Source organism: Pseudopodoces humilis, chromosome 15 (assembly GCF_049639895.1).
Source record: "Pseudopodoces humilis isolate 2021_Gansu_Grassland_sample_001 chromosome 15, ASM4963989v1, whole genome shotgun sequence".
NCBI classification, from domain to species: Eukaryota; Metazoa; Chordata; class Aves; order Passeriformes; family Paridae; genus Pseudopodoces; species Pseudopodoces humilis.
The window spans coordinates 4950779-4968057 of NC_142214.1; the positions used below are offsets into that span (position 1 = coordinate 4950779).

The window sequence follows — 17279 nt, forward strand, 5'->3', positions numbered from 1 at the left end:
GATTTAAAACAGCACATTTATGGACCACATTTCTCCGTAAAATAAATCAAACTCTTGTGCCCAAGTAGAAGAAATTCCCAACGCCTTGCACCTGTTGTAAATGGATGCAATGCAGCCACTGCTCTGGAGCAGGAGGAGATGAGAATGAACAGTGACAGGGACAACACAGTGACACACAAAGTCGATGTAAGAAACTCTACAGCTTGCATTTCCAGTTGGCTGTTCCCATTTTATACCCACACCCCTTCCAAACCTCCTTCTCCTGCTAGTCCTTCTTGTTCCATATTCCTTTTCCCACATTTGGTTTTGGTGACACCACCTTAGATCCATTTGTCCCAAACCTGCTCATCCTGGAGCAAATCCTCCACCCATCGCTGCTACAAACGCTCCGCTACCCCAGGGTGAATTTCTCTTTCCATGTTTCCCTTTCCATATTTCAGGAGCTCTCTAGCACCATTTCCAACATTTCATGGAGCAACTGGCACAGGGAGGCACTTATGTGACATGTTTAAAACTTATCTTTGGTAAACACTCACACACACACACACAAATGTGTAAATCATGTTTTGCTTTCTGATTGTAAATCCTCTTTTGCTACTGGTGGATGTGCGCAGGTGTCTAAACACAGACAGGACTTTACCAGTATAAAATAGTTTTTCAAATGCCACTGCCAAGGATTTAATTCACCTAAAAATAGCACAGTCCTGGGCTTTTGGAATTTTTTCCTGACTCTGTTTGTTGTGCATTAAAGCAGCTCTGATCAATAACAAATTAACAATAGAAAGTGAGCCCGTTCTGCTCAATTTTCACCTCCTTTCCCATTCTCTTGCCTTGGTTTTCAAGACCAATTTAATCAGAATAGTTGTACCTCTTGCAGCTTTTGTTATCTGCGAGGCAGATACTGGGCTCTGATGCTGCCTGACTTGAGCAGCCAAATCTTTCACTGGGATCAGTGGAAATTTTGGATACACAAAATGCCGAGTCTGCTCTTGGTAGGGGCATTTCCTGCTCACCAGTACAAACCAGTACTCTGGGGAGGGGAGTGACCCCGAGTCTCTGACTGATCTGAGGAACAACCAGCAGAGCTCACACCACCAAGAGATGACCCATCAATGTGTATTTTCAAAGGTGCTGCAAATAAATGTTGCTGGAACTTCATGGATAAAACCAAGGGATGATTGACTTTGATGTACTCAGAGCACTGTCCCTTCTAACATCAGGCATTTCTACAGAGAGGTATTTCATTGGCTTCAGTTTTCATTGACATCACTTAAATTTTGCTTAAGAAGTTGTTGTTTTTTTTTAAGAACCCAGAACTTAGTGCATTTCATTTTTATAAAATTAGAATAATTTATATCCTTCTCTTTTCATTGCAAAAAAAACACAGCCCAAACACATGTCAAGGTATAAACACTTCACGAATGACAGATGCTTCACTTATTTCACCTGCTTAATGGTGAGTTAGACATTGATCAACCAAACAACTTTGGCAACTTGCACAAAAATATGTCCTTAACTCAAAAGTGCTGATAAAACTTGCTTTAATGAGGCCTTTATTAAGGAGAGAACTGGAAAGAGAGGAGTGGTGAGTGCTTGGAGGTCGGAGCGTTCCTACACCATCCCGCTCTGTATCTGTATGTGGAAAGGGTACGGCTGGTAGAACACAGGGGGTTGTCCATGAGCAATGTAGTAGTTGCTGAAGTTTCTGTCACTGATATAGGGAGCAGGCTGATAGTAGCACGTGACATTGGCTGCGTTGGGGATGATGTTTTGTTCTCCGAGCACTTTTAAAGCCAGAATTGTGATCATATTGAGGGTTTGCCTTCGCTCGTGCCCCATGAGGCAGACTGTGCTCTTGTTCACCACCCCACGCAGGGTCATCAAGTAGTCGTACTTGCTCTTCTCCTCCCCGATGAAGTGGTTGCGCAGGTAGGACTCGATTTTCCTCTGCTGCTCGGCAACGTCGGGAAAATCAATGAAGAACCTGGAGCACATGTAGCGTTCCAGAGATTTAATTTCAGCCTCATCCGCCGGCTTAAAGTCACGGACCAGGAGGTTGCTGTACTTCAGGAGGCCACCTCCCCTGATCTCCTCCGGGTTCCGGGTGGAGATCAGTTTGTATTTCAGGTGGTCCATGGCTTGGTTGAAGTCCCCGTACATGCTCTCGGCGATGATGGCGGGGTGGCAGTCCTGCGTCAGGGGCCGGTCTGAGGCTCTGTAGACGGCCAGGATGGAGTCCAGGATGATCTGGAAGGAGTCCACGCTGAACTCGAACTGCCGCCGGAGCGAGCTGACAAACTTCAGCTCCACGTTCTTGCCGCTGTTGTTGGACAGTGAGATGAGGCTCCAGCGGTCATGGTCGGTGGAGACCTTGACCATCTTCTGCACGTACGCATCTTTCATGGTCTGAGCCGTGATTTTTTGCTTGTTAACACATTTTGGCAAGAAGTCCAATAGGCAATTGAGAACTGCTTCCTTAACAACCTGGAACTCGAGCTCACTGGGAAGTTCCACTCCAAAAATGATGTCCAGGTCCTTGTAACTGGTGCCATTGTGCTTCACCAGGATGTGACTGGCAGTGGAACCATTCAGGCGGATGTCCCTGACATGGATCTGCTTCTCAATGAGCTGCTCCTTTACCATATGGATTATATCCTTCGGCTTTACCTCCAGGGTAGGAAAATTTCCTCTCCCATGAATAGGTATAGCCTCAGTTAAAACCTGATCCAGGATTTTAATCTGATCCCAGGTGAGATAACTGAATCTGTGGTCCAAGTCCTCAGTCATTGTGATATCAGCTGGCTAAATAGGGAGAAAGAAGAATTAGAGATGAATGTTAGAACTTCTGGAATACCAGAGAGGACATTTCACTTGGTTTCACCCAACTTCCTCCTTCAGTGTAGTGACAGAGCTGCTCACTTTAGACACAACCCCAGTTAACCATCTGAGTCAACCACTGCACTTGTTGCAGGCTTTTAATTGAATTTTAATGTACTCAGGTTTTAATCCTACTGAGAAGCCATCACATTATTGTATAACCCATGACTCAAAGTAAATGCAGCAAACCATATAGACCAAATTTAAAACTACTCAAAGGTTAATAACACGAAATACTTTGTGTTTCTAATGGAACTCCAAATAAATTTCACCGTGAAGAGCTAAAATGAGCAAATTTGTTCTTTCTGTCCTGCCTAGACATCTCCCTTATCTTCAGTGACTTGAATACTTAAAAGTACTAAAAGACCAGGAAGTTTTCTGTGAAAACCAGAAGTGTTGCAACCTGGTCCCTGTTTATCCAGCCATATGCCTTGGATGAACTTTGGACTCTATGGATCATCTAATCACAAGCATCCTTTAATATCACTTGTGCTTTAAGGACTGGATATGTGATAATTACCAAGCTGTTTCCACAATATTTCTGAGGAAAATATTTCCCTTCTAAGCCACAGGCCATGGTTAGCATTAATATATCAGTGCTGCAAGTTGTGATTTGCAGATCTGGTGAGAAAGCCCATTCCAGTCTTGTGGGAAAAGAACCTCAAAAAAGCCTTTAAAGAAGCACCTACAGAATATATGGGATGAAGCTCAGCTTTGGGAATTTCTCAGTTTAAATTGATATCTTGACTTAACAGCATCAGGTTTAGCAAGGGGATGAGACACTCAGGTGGTGGCCAGGTGGGATCTGAATGGGCTCGGTGAGGCACCAGCCGGCTGGAAGAAGTGTCTTTGGGAATCTGCCAGCACCAAGAACCTGCTTCTGAAACACCCCTGAGTGTTTCTGCAGCCAGATGGCTCAAACATATTCTTTCAGCCAAACCTCAAGAATAAAAATAAAGTCAAATCATACTAAATAACAACACTATGTAAAAGTCCCCACTGTTGTTCCTTAACCAGCGGTGACTCCATGTATACATTGTCATACATTCCCCTTCCCTTGCCTTCAGATTCCACATTCTGGAATAGTTTAGTAATTTCAAGTAACTTGGGAGCTGCCAAATGGCTTGGGAATAGGGCAGAGCTCTATTTCACGTACTTCTGCTGGAATTTCAGCTCCCATTAAGATGATCAGCAGCGTATGTAATTCCAAGCACCTTCCTGGCCTCATGACAAAGAATGGCACTAACCAGTTGTTTGAAGCTGAAGGAATGTTATAAAAGTTGGCTAAAGCAAGACTGAAGCTGGGACTTTAACTGACAGTGTGAAGGTCTTGGAATCAGTCCCATATGTCTGGCACAACCACGTAGCTCCTGGCATCGTGTACATAGCGTATAATTCCACACCCATAACAGAGATGTTTTCAGGTGTATTCAGAAATGTCCACGTTTTTCCTGCAAGCATTTAGAGGAGGCATTTCATTCGGTCTGAAAAGGAGAGAAATTGCCCTCCACAGCACTGCCAATTTTACATGCTAATGATTTCACCTTTAAATATTCATTAGAATTCCATGCTTATTCCTTTAAAACTATAGCTATGCATTCTTCAGAGCCTTTATGACAACTCAGTGCAAGTCTATCCTAAAAACCAGAGAGAGCTACTGTTAATTCTGGAAGTGGGAAAACCTTGTGTGGAGGCAGGTTGGAAGGAGAGGGTTTTGTTCAAATGTTTCTGCTGCCCGAGTCATTCATAGAATCACGGAATTCAGGTTGGAAAAGGCTTCCAAGATCATCAAGTCCAGCTTTTTATATGTCATATTATAGTGGGCCAGCCCAAATGATTCCCTAGGAAACTTAAAATTGTAGGAATTGTTGTCTAAGCAGTAGTTTTTATTATGGCATTTGTTTGATATGCAAAACTTTGACCTTTCTAAAGCTGATGCTGTGAGGTTAAAAAAAAAAGGGGAGAAGAGAAGGGAATGTTGAAATTCAATCCCCATTTTATCAGAGGGACCCTCTTCAAACACTTGGGAAGTCAGAAGATGGACGTATCCCTACATAAGCTTAAAAATCCTTCCTTTATTGCTACATGTTTTTAGGTATTTCAGATGTTATTGCATTATATTGAAGTTTGAAACTGAAAAGAGAAGGTAAAGTCAGTAAATCTCTCTTTTGTGTTGAAGAGGCATCCCTCAAAATGTCATTTCTCTGAAGTGATTCCTGGAGAATCTGGGGAGGCTTTGGGAGCTCAGAGTCTCACCATTAATGTTTTATGATAAATATTAAAGAATTCTGTGCTGGAATAATACCTTCAACCCTGACAAGTGAGGAAAATGTACTAGGAAAAAAAACAGGAATTCAGTTTTCCAAAATATAATTAATTTGCAGGTAACTCTAAATAAACATTAGTAGTAGTAGTATTTTTTATTATTACTAATTTGCTGCCAGTTTGCAACCCAATACTTTAACCCTGCACTCTTCTAGGAGGATTTTATCTTGTTCTTTTCTTCAATCTTGTCTGGCAACAAGAACAATTTCCAGGCACTTTTATAGTCATTAGGAACCTGATTTCTCAAAGCAAGGGCAAATTTATTTACTGAGGTGCTCAGGTTATTGCCAGGAGTTATTATTCATGTAGTTAACCTCAGTTACAACACATCAGCAGCAACATTGAGGTGGTAATTAGTCAATGTGTTGTGTAAAACAAGATATTCTGGGATGAAGGGAAGGAAACTCCCTGCATGTGACCACAGCACTTGGATGAAGTCAAGCACAAGAGAGTACTGAACTGGTTAATTGGAAAAGGGGCTGGAAAATCACTTTATTCCTTGGAAACTGGTGCTGTTTGCAAGGGAGGATGGTCAATTTACACAGGAAGAGAGTAAGAGGAATAGGGAATTCCCATTTACATGGGAATAGGACAGGGGAATGGTTTTAAAGTAAAAGAGGGGAGGTTTAGATTGAATTAGAGAGAAATTCCTCCCTGTGAGGGTGCTGAGGCCCTGGCACAGGTTCCAGAGAAGCTGTGGCTGCCCCTGGATCGCTGGAAGTGTCCAAGGCCAGGCTGGATAGAGCTTGGAGCAGCCTGGGACAGTGGAACTGGAAGCAGATGATTTATAAGGTCCCTTCCAACCAAACCATCTTGGGATTCTGTGATCCCTGGATGCAGATCCATCTCACCTCACTGGCACCCCAAGCTCCAGCCACCCCTCAGCCTTCCCTGCTGCACCCTGCCAAAGAATTCCCTTTGTGAAACTCCTTCCACACAAACAGCCCAAAGCATCTCATGTGCTCCACATTCAGGGTTTTCTTGTCCTAAAGTCTGTGCAAACATCACTACCATGGCAATGAAATTCAAAAGAGGGCATTTTTCCCACACTTTGTCAATATTTTAATTTACTGAGATTCTCTCCTAGTGACTTTTCTGAAGTTTGTTTTTTGTTTATGGGATTTAAAATGTTACCATAAACTGCAAGAGACCCTGAATCCCATCTGATTTCAGATCTCTGCCACAAAAAAAAAAAGGATGAGGAAAAGCAGCTTTTAGGGTGTTTTCTTTTACATAAACTGGATAGAGAAGCACAGAATAAGATGGATCAGACCCAGTCAAGTTTTGTGATATATCATCCTTATTATAAGGTTAGAAAAATATTTCCCTGACTCAACTTCCAACTTGTCCTTGAGTGGTCACCTTCCCCTGATAAAGCAGTCACAATGTGGAAAAATGTTTGGATACTGTTGGATCATTAAACATAATACTGTTAAATTTTATCATTTATTTTCCCATTGAAAATAGAGGCTCTAATTTTCTTTTTGGAGCAAGCAACTCTGAGTTTGGGCTTACAATGATGCTAGAATGTTTCATTAACCACCTCTTAGCACCTCACCGTGCATGAGCTTCATCAAAAAAATCCAAGCAGATCTGGCTTTACATCTGAATGAAGCAAATCTGCCATGCTAATGACAGCTTTCATGTTCCCCACAACTTTCATAGAAACAGATACTTGCAGTCTAGAGAACAGTCTCATCAAATTTAGCTCATATTTTACTGATAAACTGTTTAGATTCTCTTTTTATATATTCCATAATGTTGATTCAGTGTGTTTTCAAAGGGTTTGCCATGTGCTGGCATTTTCAGGCAGGATACAGATGAAATAGTTTTTGTGCAGCTGTGGCAGCTCCATCCTCTTCCCTTTGCTTCTATCTGCTCCCATGTTTTTCTGTTTACAATAAGGGTTTGGAATACTTAAATGCTTCAATTCTTTTACTTTGCACTTGAAATCGGCTGTGCAGGGACCTTTCACAGATCACAGAATTCCAGAATGAGTGGAAAAGCCCCCCAAGACCATCGAGTCCAATCAGTGCCTGATCCCCACCTTGTCCCCAGCCCAGAGCACTGAGTGCCACCTCCACTCCTTCCTTGGACACCTCCAAGGATGGGGACTTCAAACCTCCCTGGGCAGCCCCTTCCAAGGCCTGAGCACCCTTTCCATTAAGAAATTCCTGCTGCTGTTCAACCTGCACCTCCCCTGGCACGGCCTGGGGCTGTTTCCCCTCATCCTGTCCCTTGTTCCCTGGGAGAAGAGGTTAAAAAGTGATGTAGCAAAATGTCTTGGGAGCTGCTGTGATGGCCTTGTTTTGGGGGATCATTCCAAAAACACCCATAGAAACTCTGCCACTCATCTATGCACTGGCTTTCCTGCTTACATATTATATACATCACTACAAATGTCCATGATCTCCTGCTAAAGCTTTATTTTAATTCAAAGATCCATTTCTCTATTAAGCTGGAGATTTGGAAGTGTTTTGCTTACTTACTTCAGGACTGCAGCTGGCATAAGCTCCAAAGGCAGGAATGTCAAAGGTGGAGGGACTTCCAGTTGTAATTTAAACCCAGACAAGACAAGGAAGAGCAGTAAAGCATCTGGGGAACCTAAATGGGGACATATTTAAACTGGTTTGACAGTGTTTTCCATGAGTTTTTCCTTCCATTAATGTAAATGCAGGCGGTGAAGGCAGTGTTTATTTATCCTGTTATCAAGAGATAACGCATGAATTGCCATCAGTTTTCACTCCAGTTACCACTGAGTTTCCCTGGGATAACAAATGATAGTTCAGCTCTTCCCTGGCAGATAAGGCTGCAAGGTGGGAAAAATGCACTGCAAAGCTGTGGGCTGGGGCCATGGCACAGAATGGCACCTTCAAGGGCACAAAAAGTAAACACAGAACGAGACTTGATCCACAAAAATGTGTCTTACTTTTTCCACCCAACAAAAGGAACATGGATAATGGCTTTAAGGCAAAGGGGGCAGAGTTAGATGGGATATTGGGAAGGAATTCTTTCTTTTAAGGGTAGGGAGGCTCTGGCACAGGGTGCCCAGAGAAGCTGTGGCTACCTCATCCCTGGAAGTGTCCAAGGCCAGGTTGGACAGGGCTTGGAGCAGCCTGGACTAGGATGTCTCCCTGCCCATGGAACAAGGTGGGATGTAAGATCCCTTCCAACCCAAACCATCCTGGGATTCTCTTTCTACTGGAATGTTCCAGTGGATATTGGCTTAATGAGCTGGGAGTTCTCAGGAGGCACAAAATGACGAGTTTAATTTGGGCATCCAGTATGAAATCATAACCCGTAATCTGTCATGCTGGATGTTTGGGGATTTTTGGATGTCCCATTTTTCCATCATGACTCATGGTAGACTCATTCTTAGCCAGATGGGGATCCCCTCACAAGGCAACATTTTCAAGGGCAAATTTATCATGACTTGATATCAGTTCCCACAACACATGAGGCTCCCTCTCACAGGGCTTTCAGTTCAAACCAATGAAGGCTTTAAAAAATGTGAGGCCAGCAGTATCTCAATCGCTGTAAAATACTTCAGTAACTTTTTAATAATAGTTGTCATATGCAGTATTTGGTCTGTTTGGGGCTGTGGTCATCCCTGGGAAGTTCCTGCTTTAGGAAAAGATTATTTGCCCAACCAAACACATACTTATGGACTAAATCCTGAATAATATTCCCAGCAAAGATGCAAAATCCCAGGGACTCACCGTGACAGGACAACTGGAAGTGTGTATTCCAGCAGAGTTAATAGGATGAGTCACTGGATCATTTGGTAGAAATATGAATTGTCATCTTGTCGCTGACAGAAACACAAAGCTCCCCGGGAAAGCTGCAGGAAATAAAATCCAACAAACAATCACATTCATTTGGAGATCAATGTTAACCACCAGTCACCTGCTGGACATAATAAATGATTACATTACAGCCTGGCAATCCTGCAGGTATAACAACAGAGTTTGAAGTTGGGAATGGTAAGGTAAGAGTAGTGGATAAAGCACCAAAGGGTTTATAAAGACTATGGGTTTCAGGTCATGCTTAATCCTCTGCAAGGATATTAACAAACTTGCCATTTTCCCTACAGGATTTTGAGTGGGAATTTAATATTAATAATAGACATGCAAATTAGCAGGGAGGTAGTAGACTCATATAAAATTTAGAATGAATAATAACTCAGCAGAATGAAATATTATGAATTGTGTAGTGGCTTTAGATTCTTTCTGTCAGAGTGTGCAGCTGACAGGAAGGTCATGTTTCCTGGCACATGAGCTTGTTGGTTCATTTAGAGTTAACCCAGGATCCTGTTGCTGAGATTTCCATGTTAATGGATTGGCTGTGATGGAATGAAATATTTCTGTAAATATTCACCTGCTATCATAAAGGCACTCCCTTGTATTTGTTTCTCACTTCAAACATGTGCTGACAATCAGTATTCTCAGGCTTTCCTTGCAAGACCTCCCATTCCAGCACCCCATCCTGAAAAGTTCACAACACCCACTCAAGTTCCCTGACTACCCCAAGCAGGGCCTGTATGGTTTGATATTCATAGGAATTTACTCCTTATTGAGTTGTGTTCCACAATCTCAGCTTTTATGCTCATATTATATATAGTTCTTAGTAAAGATAATATTTAAAGTATTATTAAAGTGTAAATATCTGCATAATCTGCAGGAAAAGCTGAAATTATAGCCCAAGAAGTTATGAACTGTGTTATTTCTTTAATAGGAATAAAATGGATTTTTCCTCCCTGCTACAGCAGGCACATTTTTATCCCTGAAAATGCCATTTTAGTGCTGCCAGAAGCACAGCACTTGCTTTGCTCACCCTGTGAGGACTTGTCTGTTGTGCCAGGGCCTGTCTGCAGCTTTCATTTGCTTTCCAGCTCCTGATGGGCCACTAATTAGCTGAATGCATGTTCCTGACCTGCTCCCAAATCCGTGCACTGACAGCTCACGTTGGCAGCTGGAATAAAGGGTTAAGTCTGGCGAGGGCTGAGCTCTGCTCTGAGCCTGGCAGTGAGCAGCCAGTTAGGCCTTGATGGCAAAGAGAAGAGTTCTGGGCTGCTTAGATAAAAGTCTCTCAGCATGTGGAGTCTGGAAAAGGCAGACAAATCAGTCACTTCGCAAAAAAAAAAAAATACAAACTTCTTACCGCTGAAATATTGTTATTTCTTTCTGTGCAAGGATGGAAGGTTTAATGGATATATGATATCCATTAATGGATATATATCACTGTGATAGAACAGATTAACACTGGAGCAGAATTTATGGCTTCCCCTGGTGATATTTAGGGGAAGAAGAGAGAGACCTTTTTAGCATTTTTTTTATACAGAAGAATAGGCATTATTATATAATATGTTCATAGAAGCAGCAGCTGAGATTGATGAGCTGCTTTGCCTACTGGGACATTATTCCCAACAGCTGCCTTTTATTGGCTCAGCCACCACAGGAAAAAGCATCATTTCCTTACTCTACGCTCAGGGTTCCCAGGATTTTTTCAGCTGAAGAAAAAACAAAAATAAAAATGACGATGCCAACAATTACCCTGTGTTTTAAAGAGAATATTTCCCTGTTCCTGAACTGGGGATGTGAATTGTGGCAACATGTACCAACAAAACCATTCCCAAGCCTTTTCCCCTGGTGCCTCCATGCCAAAGGAGATCAGCTCTATCCTCAGATCCAGCAGGGTCTGGGAGATGATGTGGGGCTCTGTGCCCTGGATTTCCCTCTGTGTCACAATTTCCCAGCTGCTCACTCCTTTGGGTGTCCCCACTCCCAGGTCCCACCCTGAGGAATACCGACCCTCACACCTTGATGGTTTGGATCTCAGATCTTTGGTGGATGTGGAGGTTGCTCACACACCTCATGAGCTCTCCCAGGGCATTTCAAGGTGATACCCCCTGAACTGGCTGGAACAAGAGCCAAGGATCCCAGAGATTCCTTACTCCCCTCTGTGCTGCAGCTTCCCCTGACTGCTCTGCTCAGCTTCTCAGACTAATCCCAAAATCTATTTACTCGCTCGAAATCCCAGTGACTCAATCCAAAGCTCACTTATCAAAAACTCTCATTATTATGACTAAACTGCAGCAAAAGCAGGCAAGGTAAAAAAAATGAAACAATTCTTCTTTTCCATCTATTAACCATCTTCATAATCATCTCTCCTCTTCAAATGCCAGAGGAAGAGGGATGAGCAATGCCATGTGCCACTGCAGACCTGAAGCTGGGCTTCTTTCAGGGTAAAAAGGGCATTACAAAGTCAAGGCTCTCCTCAGGAACTCTCCAGAATCATCCTCCCCTCATCTACACTAAAGGACAACCATCAAATATCCCCATGGTCACTAAACCAAGAGAGGATCCTCCAGGATCACATCTCTGTCTGTTTTGAGAGGGCTCCAACACAACCACATCCCCTGAATGGATTTCTCTTTTTTTGACTGATCACACCCCAAAACCCCTTGCTGGAAGCTGCATTTAGTTCCTTCAGTCAGTGCCGTGTGGGGGTTTCCCCTATAAATCAGTACTGAGCCACTGGGGTATCAAGGGTGGGTTTTGATGGTTTATCTGGAGTGGATTTAGAGTTTTCCTTGGGAAGAGCCTGCAAGATGAAAGAAATGCACCCTGAAGGCCTCTCTGCATCACCCCTGCTCTGCTCTGCACAGGTTAGAAAGGTGTTTCTGTTGAACAATTATTCTGTTCACCTCCAGGAGTATTTTCATTTCATGGCAGAAGCTGTGAGCTCCAGGCCCAGGCTTCAAGTTGATTTGTGAAGCAGTTTAGGGTCCCTCCAAACAAAGGCTCTTCCCAGTTGCTACAGCAAGGGGGGAGTTTAAATTCAATTGGGAAAACTTCTGTATCCTGGAGCAGGCTGGGCTGGCACCTCCACAGGAATGTGTCTCACAGGCTACACAAAGATTACCGCGTCTTCCACCATTTAATTATGTTGCTATGTGTGTTTACAATGTTCATATAGAATTCATATTTTTATGAATTAATTTCCATGCATATATTAGAAAGTTACTCTCTGAATACAAAACACAGCAGTGGGATTTCATTTTAATGCCATTTTTCCAATTTTATGAGTAACACTGTAAAAGTGGGGAAAAAGAAATGAATTATTCATTATCTTCAAAGTATTTGCTGCACAGGAGTTTATGTTTAATTTTGCATCAGTAACAGCCGAGATACCCATAGAAAATAGTTTTTTGATAAGTGAAAGGTTTTCTAGAGTTTGCAGTTGAAAAATTGGCAGAATTCTGGTCAAACTACAACAGGAAAAAGGATTCTGTCTGCAGCAGCAGAACAGGGAGCTGCTCCTCTTTTGTGGTGAAGGCAGCACGAAATCTCTGTTGACATTATTACTAAAAGGCAGAGAGGAGATAAAGCGATGATTAAACCCAAGAAAAAGGCCCAGGCCCTGCAGCACAGCTGTGCATTCGTGACTTTTCCATCACTATCAATAATTCATAATGACCATCACACACCTGATGACACCAAGTTGGGGAGAAAGACTGAGTCAAGCTTTCACCAAATGTGCAAAAACATCCAACCTGACATTGATGTCAGGGCAACAGGACCTGCTGGATAAGCAAAGATCCAGCAGAAAGGGTAATGGAGAAGAAAATCAGCTGATGTGGACATAAATCAACATCTGCTGCACCCGTTTGTGGCATTTTATGGAGGAAAACTCTCCTTTTGGTGATATACACTGAAAGAAACAGTTTTTAGAGCTTCTAAGATAACTTTTTCTAGAAAAAAAACTGAAATGATGGTTTACCTGTGAGCAATTCTGCAACATGAAGGAATCATGCTCAATATTATGCTCAAGTTTTGCAGCTGGGTTCTCCCTTGCTGTACCACACTAGCTCAGCATGGCCATAGGCAATGGCACATTGCTGATTCCCTGGGGCATCTTATGTTCTCTGCTGATGCTTTGGGTAATTATTTTTGCATGAAAATCATGATGGCAAAGGCAAAAAGCCAGACTGCAATTCACAAAATATTTTTTAATGTTTGAATCCAAATGGCATAAATTCATAGAATCACGGAATGGTTTGGGTTGGAAGGGACCTTTAATCCCATCCAGTGCCACCCTTGCCATGGGCAGGGACACCTTCCACTGTCCCAGGTTGCTCCAAGCCCCATCCAACTTGGCCTTGGACATTTCCAGGGATCCAGGGGCAGCCACAGCTTCTTTGGGCAATCTGTGCCAGGGCCTCCCCATGCTCACAGGGAACAATTCCTTCCATATATTGAAGTGAGATCTCCCATCTTTCAGTTTGAAATTATTACTCCCCATCCCACCACTACAGTTCCTGATAAAGGAATTGACTGAATAACAATTCAGTTCAGCAGGAGCTGCTCTGGAGTAAATGGGAGCAGAATTGGCCTGGTCTGTTCATGGCTGAGCATCTGAGTTCTGTAAGATAAACCCTGAGCTTGCTTCCACTCTCCATGGACCATCCTCCACTCCATGTTACCCATCCTTTGATGGTGAAATTTGACTTGGAATTTCCAAATCCTCTAACTGTACATTGACTTTCGTCCATTAAAACCAGTGGGTTAAACATAGACACATAAGAGATGTATGACATAGACTATAGACTTATTATATATATGACATAACTATGTGTTAAATCCATAAAAAAAAAAAATCTATCCCCATATGCAGAGACCATGAAGGTACTGAGAACTCAACAAACTCTGTCAACAACCTGAGGGTGACCCACCAAGGGCTTCTCAACATGAATGAGAGAGGCAAAGCAGAGCAAAAGGTACCAAGATTTCCCCCACTGCTGTGGCCAAGCTTGGGTGGCACAGCCCAAACCCCTCCTGCAGTCTGATCATCAGAGCCCAGAACCATGAAATCAGATTTCTAATCTGGATTAGGAGTGTTCTGAAGCATGGGTAGAATTTAATTCCTTCAAGAACTGTTAATTAATGAATTTATTTCCACTGCCAGCCTAAATGCTGCTTAATTGACTCTCCAAAATAACTCAGTCTCAATGTGATCTTTCAAGGAACTCGGTCTACTTCTGTCTCCCTGATTTATGGTCAATTCATAAATTATGGGACTCTACTGTGTCAGCAGTTACTCCTGAGCTTGAGCAGGAGCTCAAGCCCTGATCTGCAGGGCAGGAATTTAGGGTCAGGCTTTTGCTCACAAGGGTCAACGTGTCTCTGTGTGGCAGCTGAATCATTCCAGAGCACACAGTCCTTACACAGCCCTGTGTGTCTGGTGCCTAATGAGGCAACAAAACTAAATTTACTGTAAAGTTATGCCTGGGATGCACAACTGGGCAGGGAGGGTGTGCAGGCAGCACTGCCCCGAGGTCAAAGGTCTGCAGCATTGCAAATTAAAGGAATTATTGGTGCTCCCTTTGAACTAAGCTGTGGGAATGCCAGAGGGATATGACATAAGGAATAGAAGGTATAATGCAGACAGCTATTCTGCCTCCACACATCAAGCCCATATCCCTGAATCCTGGATGCTGCAGGCACAGCACACAGAGGATGAAAGGGCACAGGGATTGTTTCTGATATTTCTGAATGGGACAGGCACATCACGTCTGCCTCTAGAGCTTAAGGAGAAGTCAGGAGCACAAAGCATGGGAGAGTCCCTGCTCTGGAGTCACTGTCATCTATTATTCATCCCTTGGCCTTTAGCGGAGAATTCGGCACATCCCCATTCATTCCCACCTGGTTGCTTTTCATGGGAGCCACGAACAGGCTGTTACTCTTAAGGCAGCACACGGAACACAACGTGTGAGCCTGCAGAGCCCACCCTCCTCTTTCCGAGGGAACAATTAATGCTATGACAGGTTTGCAGCGGCTTAAAGACGTAGCAGAGATGCCGGTGGGAGAAGGCAGGGAGCACATGAGAGTGATTCCTGGCTGGGAAGACACAGAATTCCAGCCCCGAGTTGCTGGAAAGCAGTTCTGCTTTGCATGCAGGCACTTCCGAATAGTTTAGGGCACAGAATCGCATCTTGCTGTCACTGTCAGTTCACTGTCACTGTCACCTCCAGGCTGTGACCTCCCCCAAAACACGGACGGTCCTTGCAGAGTACACAGAAAAGGCCTCAGCTACCAGGGCTGTCATAATCTAAGTGGGATGACAGAGCTTCCAACAGCGAGTAAGGAATGCCACGCTCCTACTACCGCTACTATGAATGTGGCGAGGCAGGGCTTGCCCACATCCAGGGAGCTTTTAGGATTCGTGCAAAGGAACGCCCGTAGTGAGACGGAGCTCACGTGTAGGCAGACACACACAGCCCCCTCCTGCACCGCCGCGCCGCCAGACCGCCCTTTTTACAAGTTCACCCCTAAAGTTTCTAAGGAAAACGCCTTACGGAGAGAGAAGGAAAAGGCCCGAGCCGAGCCGAGCGCTCCGGGTTTCTCCAAGTTTTTTAACCGAGCCCAACCGCTCCCGCAACGGCCCCGCCCGGCCCAACCCCGCGGGCACCCGCGACCCGCCGGCCCTGCGGGCTGGGCGCTCCGGGGACACCCGCTCGCCATGCGGGGGACACCGCTGCACCGAGCGGCTGTGGGGACACCGCTCCACCGAGCGGCTGTGGGGACACCCAGCCACCGAGCGGCTGTGGGGACACCCAGCCACCGAGCGGCTGCGGGGGACACGCTCCGCGGGCTGTGGGGGACACTCGGCCACCGTGCGGCTGTGGAGACACCCACTCACCGTGTGGGGACACTCACCGTGCGGGTGTAGGGGACGCTCCGTGCGGCTGTACGGGACGCTCACCGTGCAGCCGCCCCGTGTGCTGCCCGCGCCGCGCCGGGGCCGCCGCTGTCCGCGGCCGCGCTGGTGCTGAAGGGGCCGCCCCGCCCCGCGCCCGCCCCCGCCCGCCCCCGCGGAGCGCAGCGCGGCCGCCATGGCAACGGCGGGAGGAGGCCGCGCCGCCGCCCGGGCGGGCGAGCCGGCACCCCCGGCACCCCCGGCACCCCCGGCACCACCGGCACCCCCGGCACCCCCGGCACCACCGGCACCCCCGGCACCCCCGGCACCCCCGGCACCCCCGGCATCACCGGCACCCCCGGCACCCCCGGGGTCCCCGGTGCCCCCGGTACCTCCGGCACCCTCGGCACACCCGGGACCCCTGACATCCCCGGCACCCCCGGGATCCCCGGTGCCCCCGGGACCCCTGGGATCCCCGGCACCCCCGGTACCCCCGGCACACCCGGTATCCTCAGCACCACCGGGACCCCCGGCATACTCGGTACCCCCAGCACCGTTGTCACTCCCGGGACCCCAGCACCGTTGTCACTCCCGGGACCCCAGCACCGCTGTCACACCCGGGACCCCAGCACCGCTGTCACTCCCGGGACCCCAGCACCGCTGTCACTCCCGGGACCCCAGCACACCCGCAGCCCCAGCTCGGAGGGTCCGCACACCAGCACCGAGGCCATGCTCTGCCCCGCGGTGACACTGAGAGGACACGGCCACCATCGCCTTATCCATCTTGGCTGCCACACACTCCCAGTGGAGGGCATAGGACCGTGGAGGTGTGGAATCAAAGAATCATAAATTCAGGGAATTGTTTTGGTCGGAAAAGCCCACTAAGGCCACCGAGAGACCTCAACGCTGCCAAACCCACCACTAACCCGTGTCCCCAAGTGCCACATCTACATGGCTGCTAAATCCCTCCAGAGATGGGACTGAGGTCCAGGAGCACATGGACAATGCTCTAGGAACAGGGTTGGACTGTTGGGATGTCTGTGCAGGACCAGGAGCTGGACTTGATGATCTTGATGGGTCTCTTCCAACTCAGTATATTCCATGGATCTGTGACTCCACCACTGCCTTGGGCAGTCCATTCCAGTGCTTTTAAGAACTCTTTCCATGAAGAAATTTTTCCTAATATCCAGCCTGGCCCTCCCCTGGTGCAACATGAGGTCCTGTCAGCCCGTGGAAAGAAGGTCCCACTGACTTGGTGGCAAACATTTTAATCCTGGTGATCCAATTCTCAGATCAATGAACCCAAGAAAAGTCAGAACTACACTTGTTTAGTTTTGAGGTCCTTCCTGCACAAGTAGTCTGTGGGGTTGACTTCACTA

General features: G+C 45.9%; 1 protein-coding gene across 1 annotated transcript; it reads right to left on the bottom strand.

Annotated features, from left to right (window-relative positions):
- Nucleotides 1-1611: 1611 nt before the first annotated feature.
- On the bottom strand, nucleotides 1612-7748 carry TENT5D (terminal nucleotidyltransferase 5D). Its single transcript, XM_005526129.2, has 2 exons — nucleotides 7692-7748; nucleotides 1612-2802 (listed from the first exon to the last, which is right to left on the bottom strand). Exon 2 carries the CDS (start codon nucleotides 2785-2787, stop codon nucleotides 1612-1614), a length of 1176 nt encoding a protein of 391 aa, XP_005526186.1. The 5' UTR covers nucleotides 2788-2802; nucleotides 7692-7748.
- Nucleotides 7749-17279: the final 9531 nt, after the last annotated feature.

Excerpts from the sequence above, each read along its gene's own strand:
- TENT5D (XM_005526129.2), bottom strand. The coding sequence starts at position 2,787 with ATGACTGAGGACTTGGACCACAGATTCAGTTATCTCACCTGGGATCAG.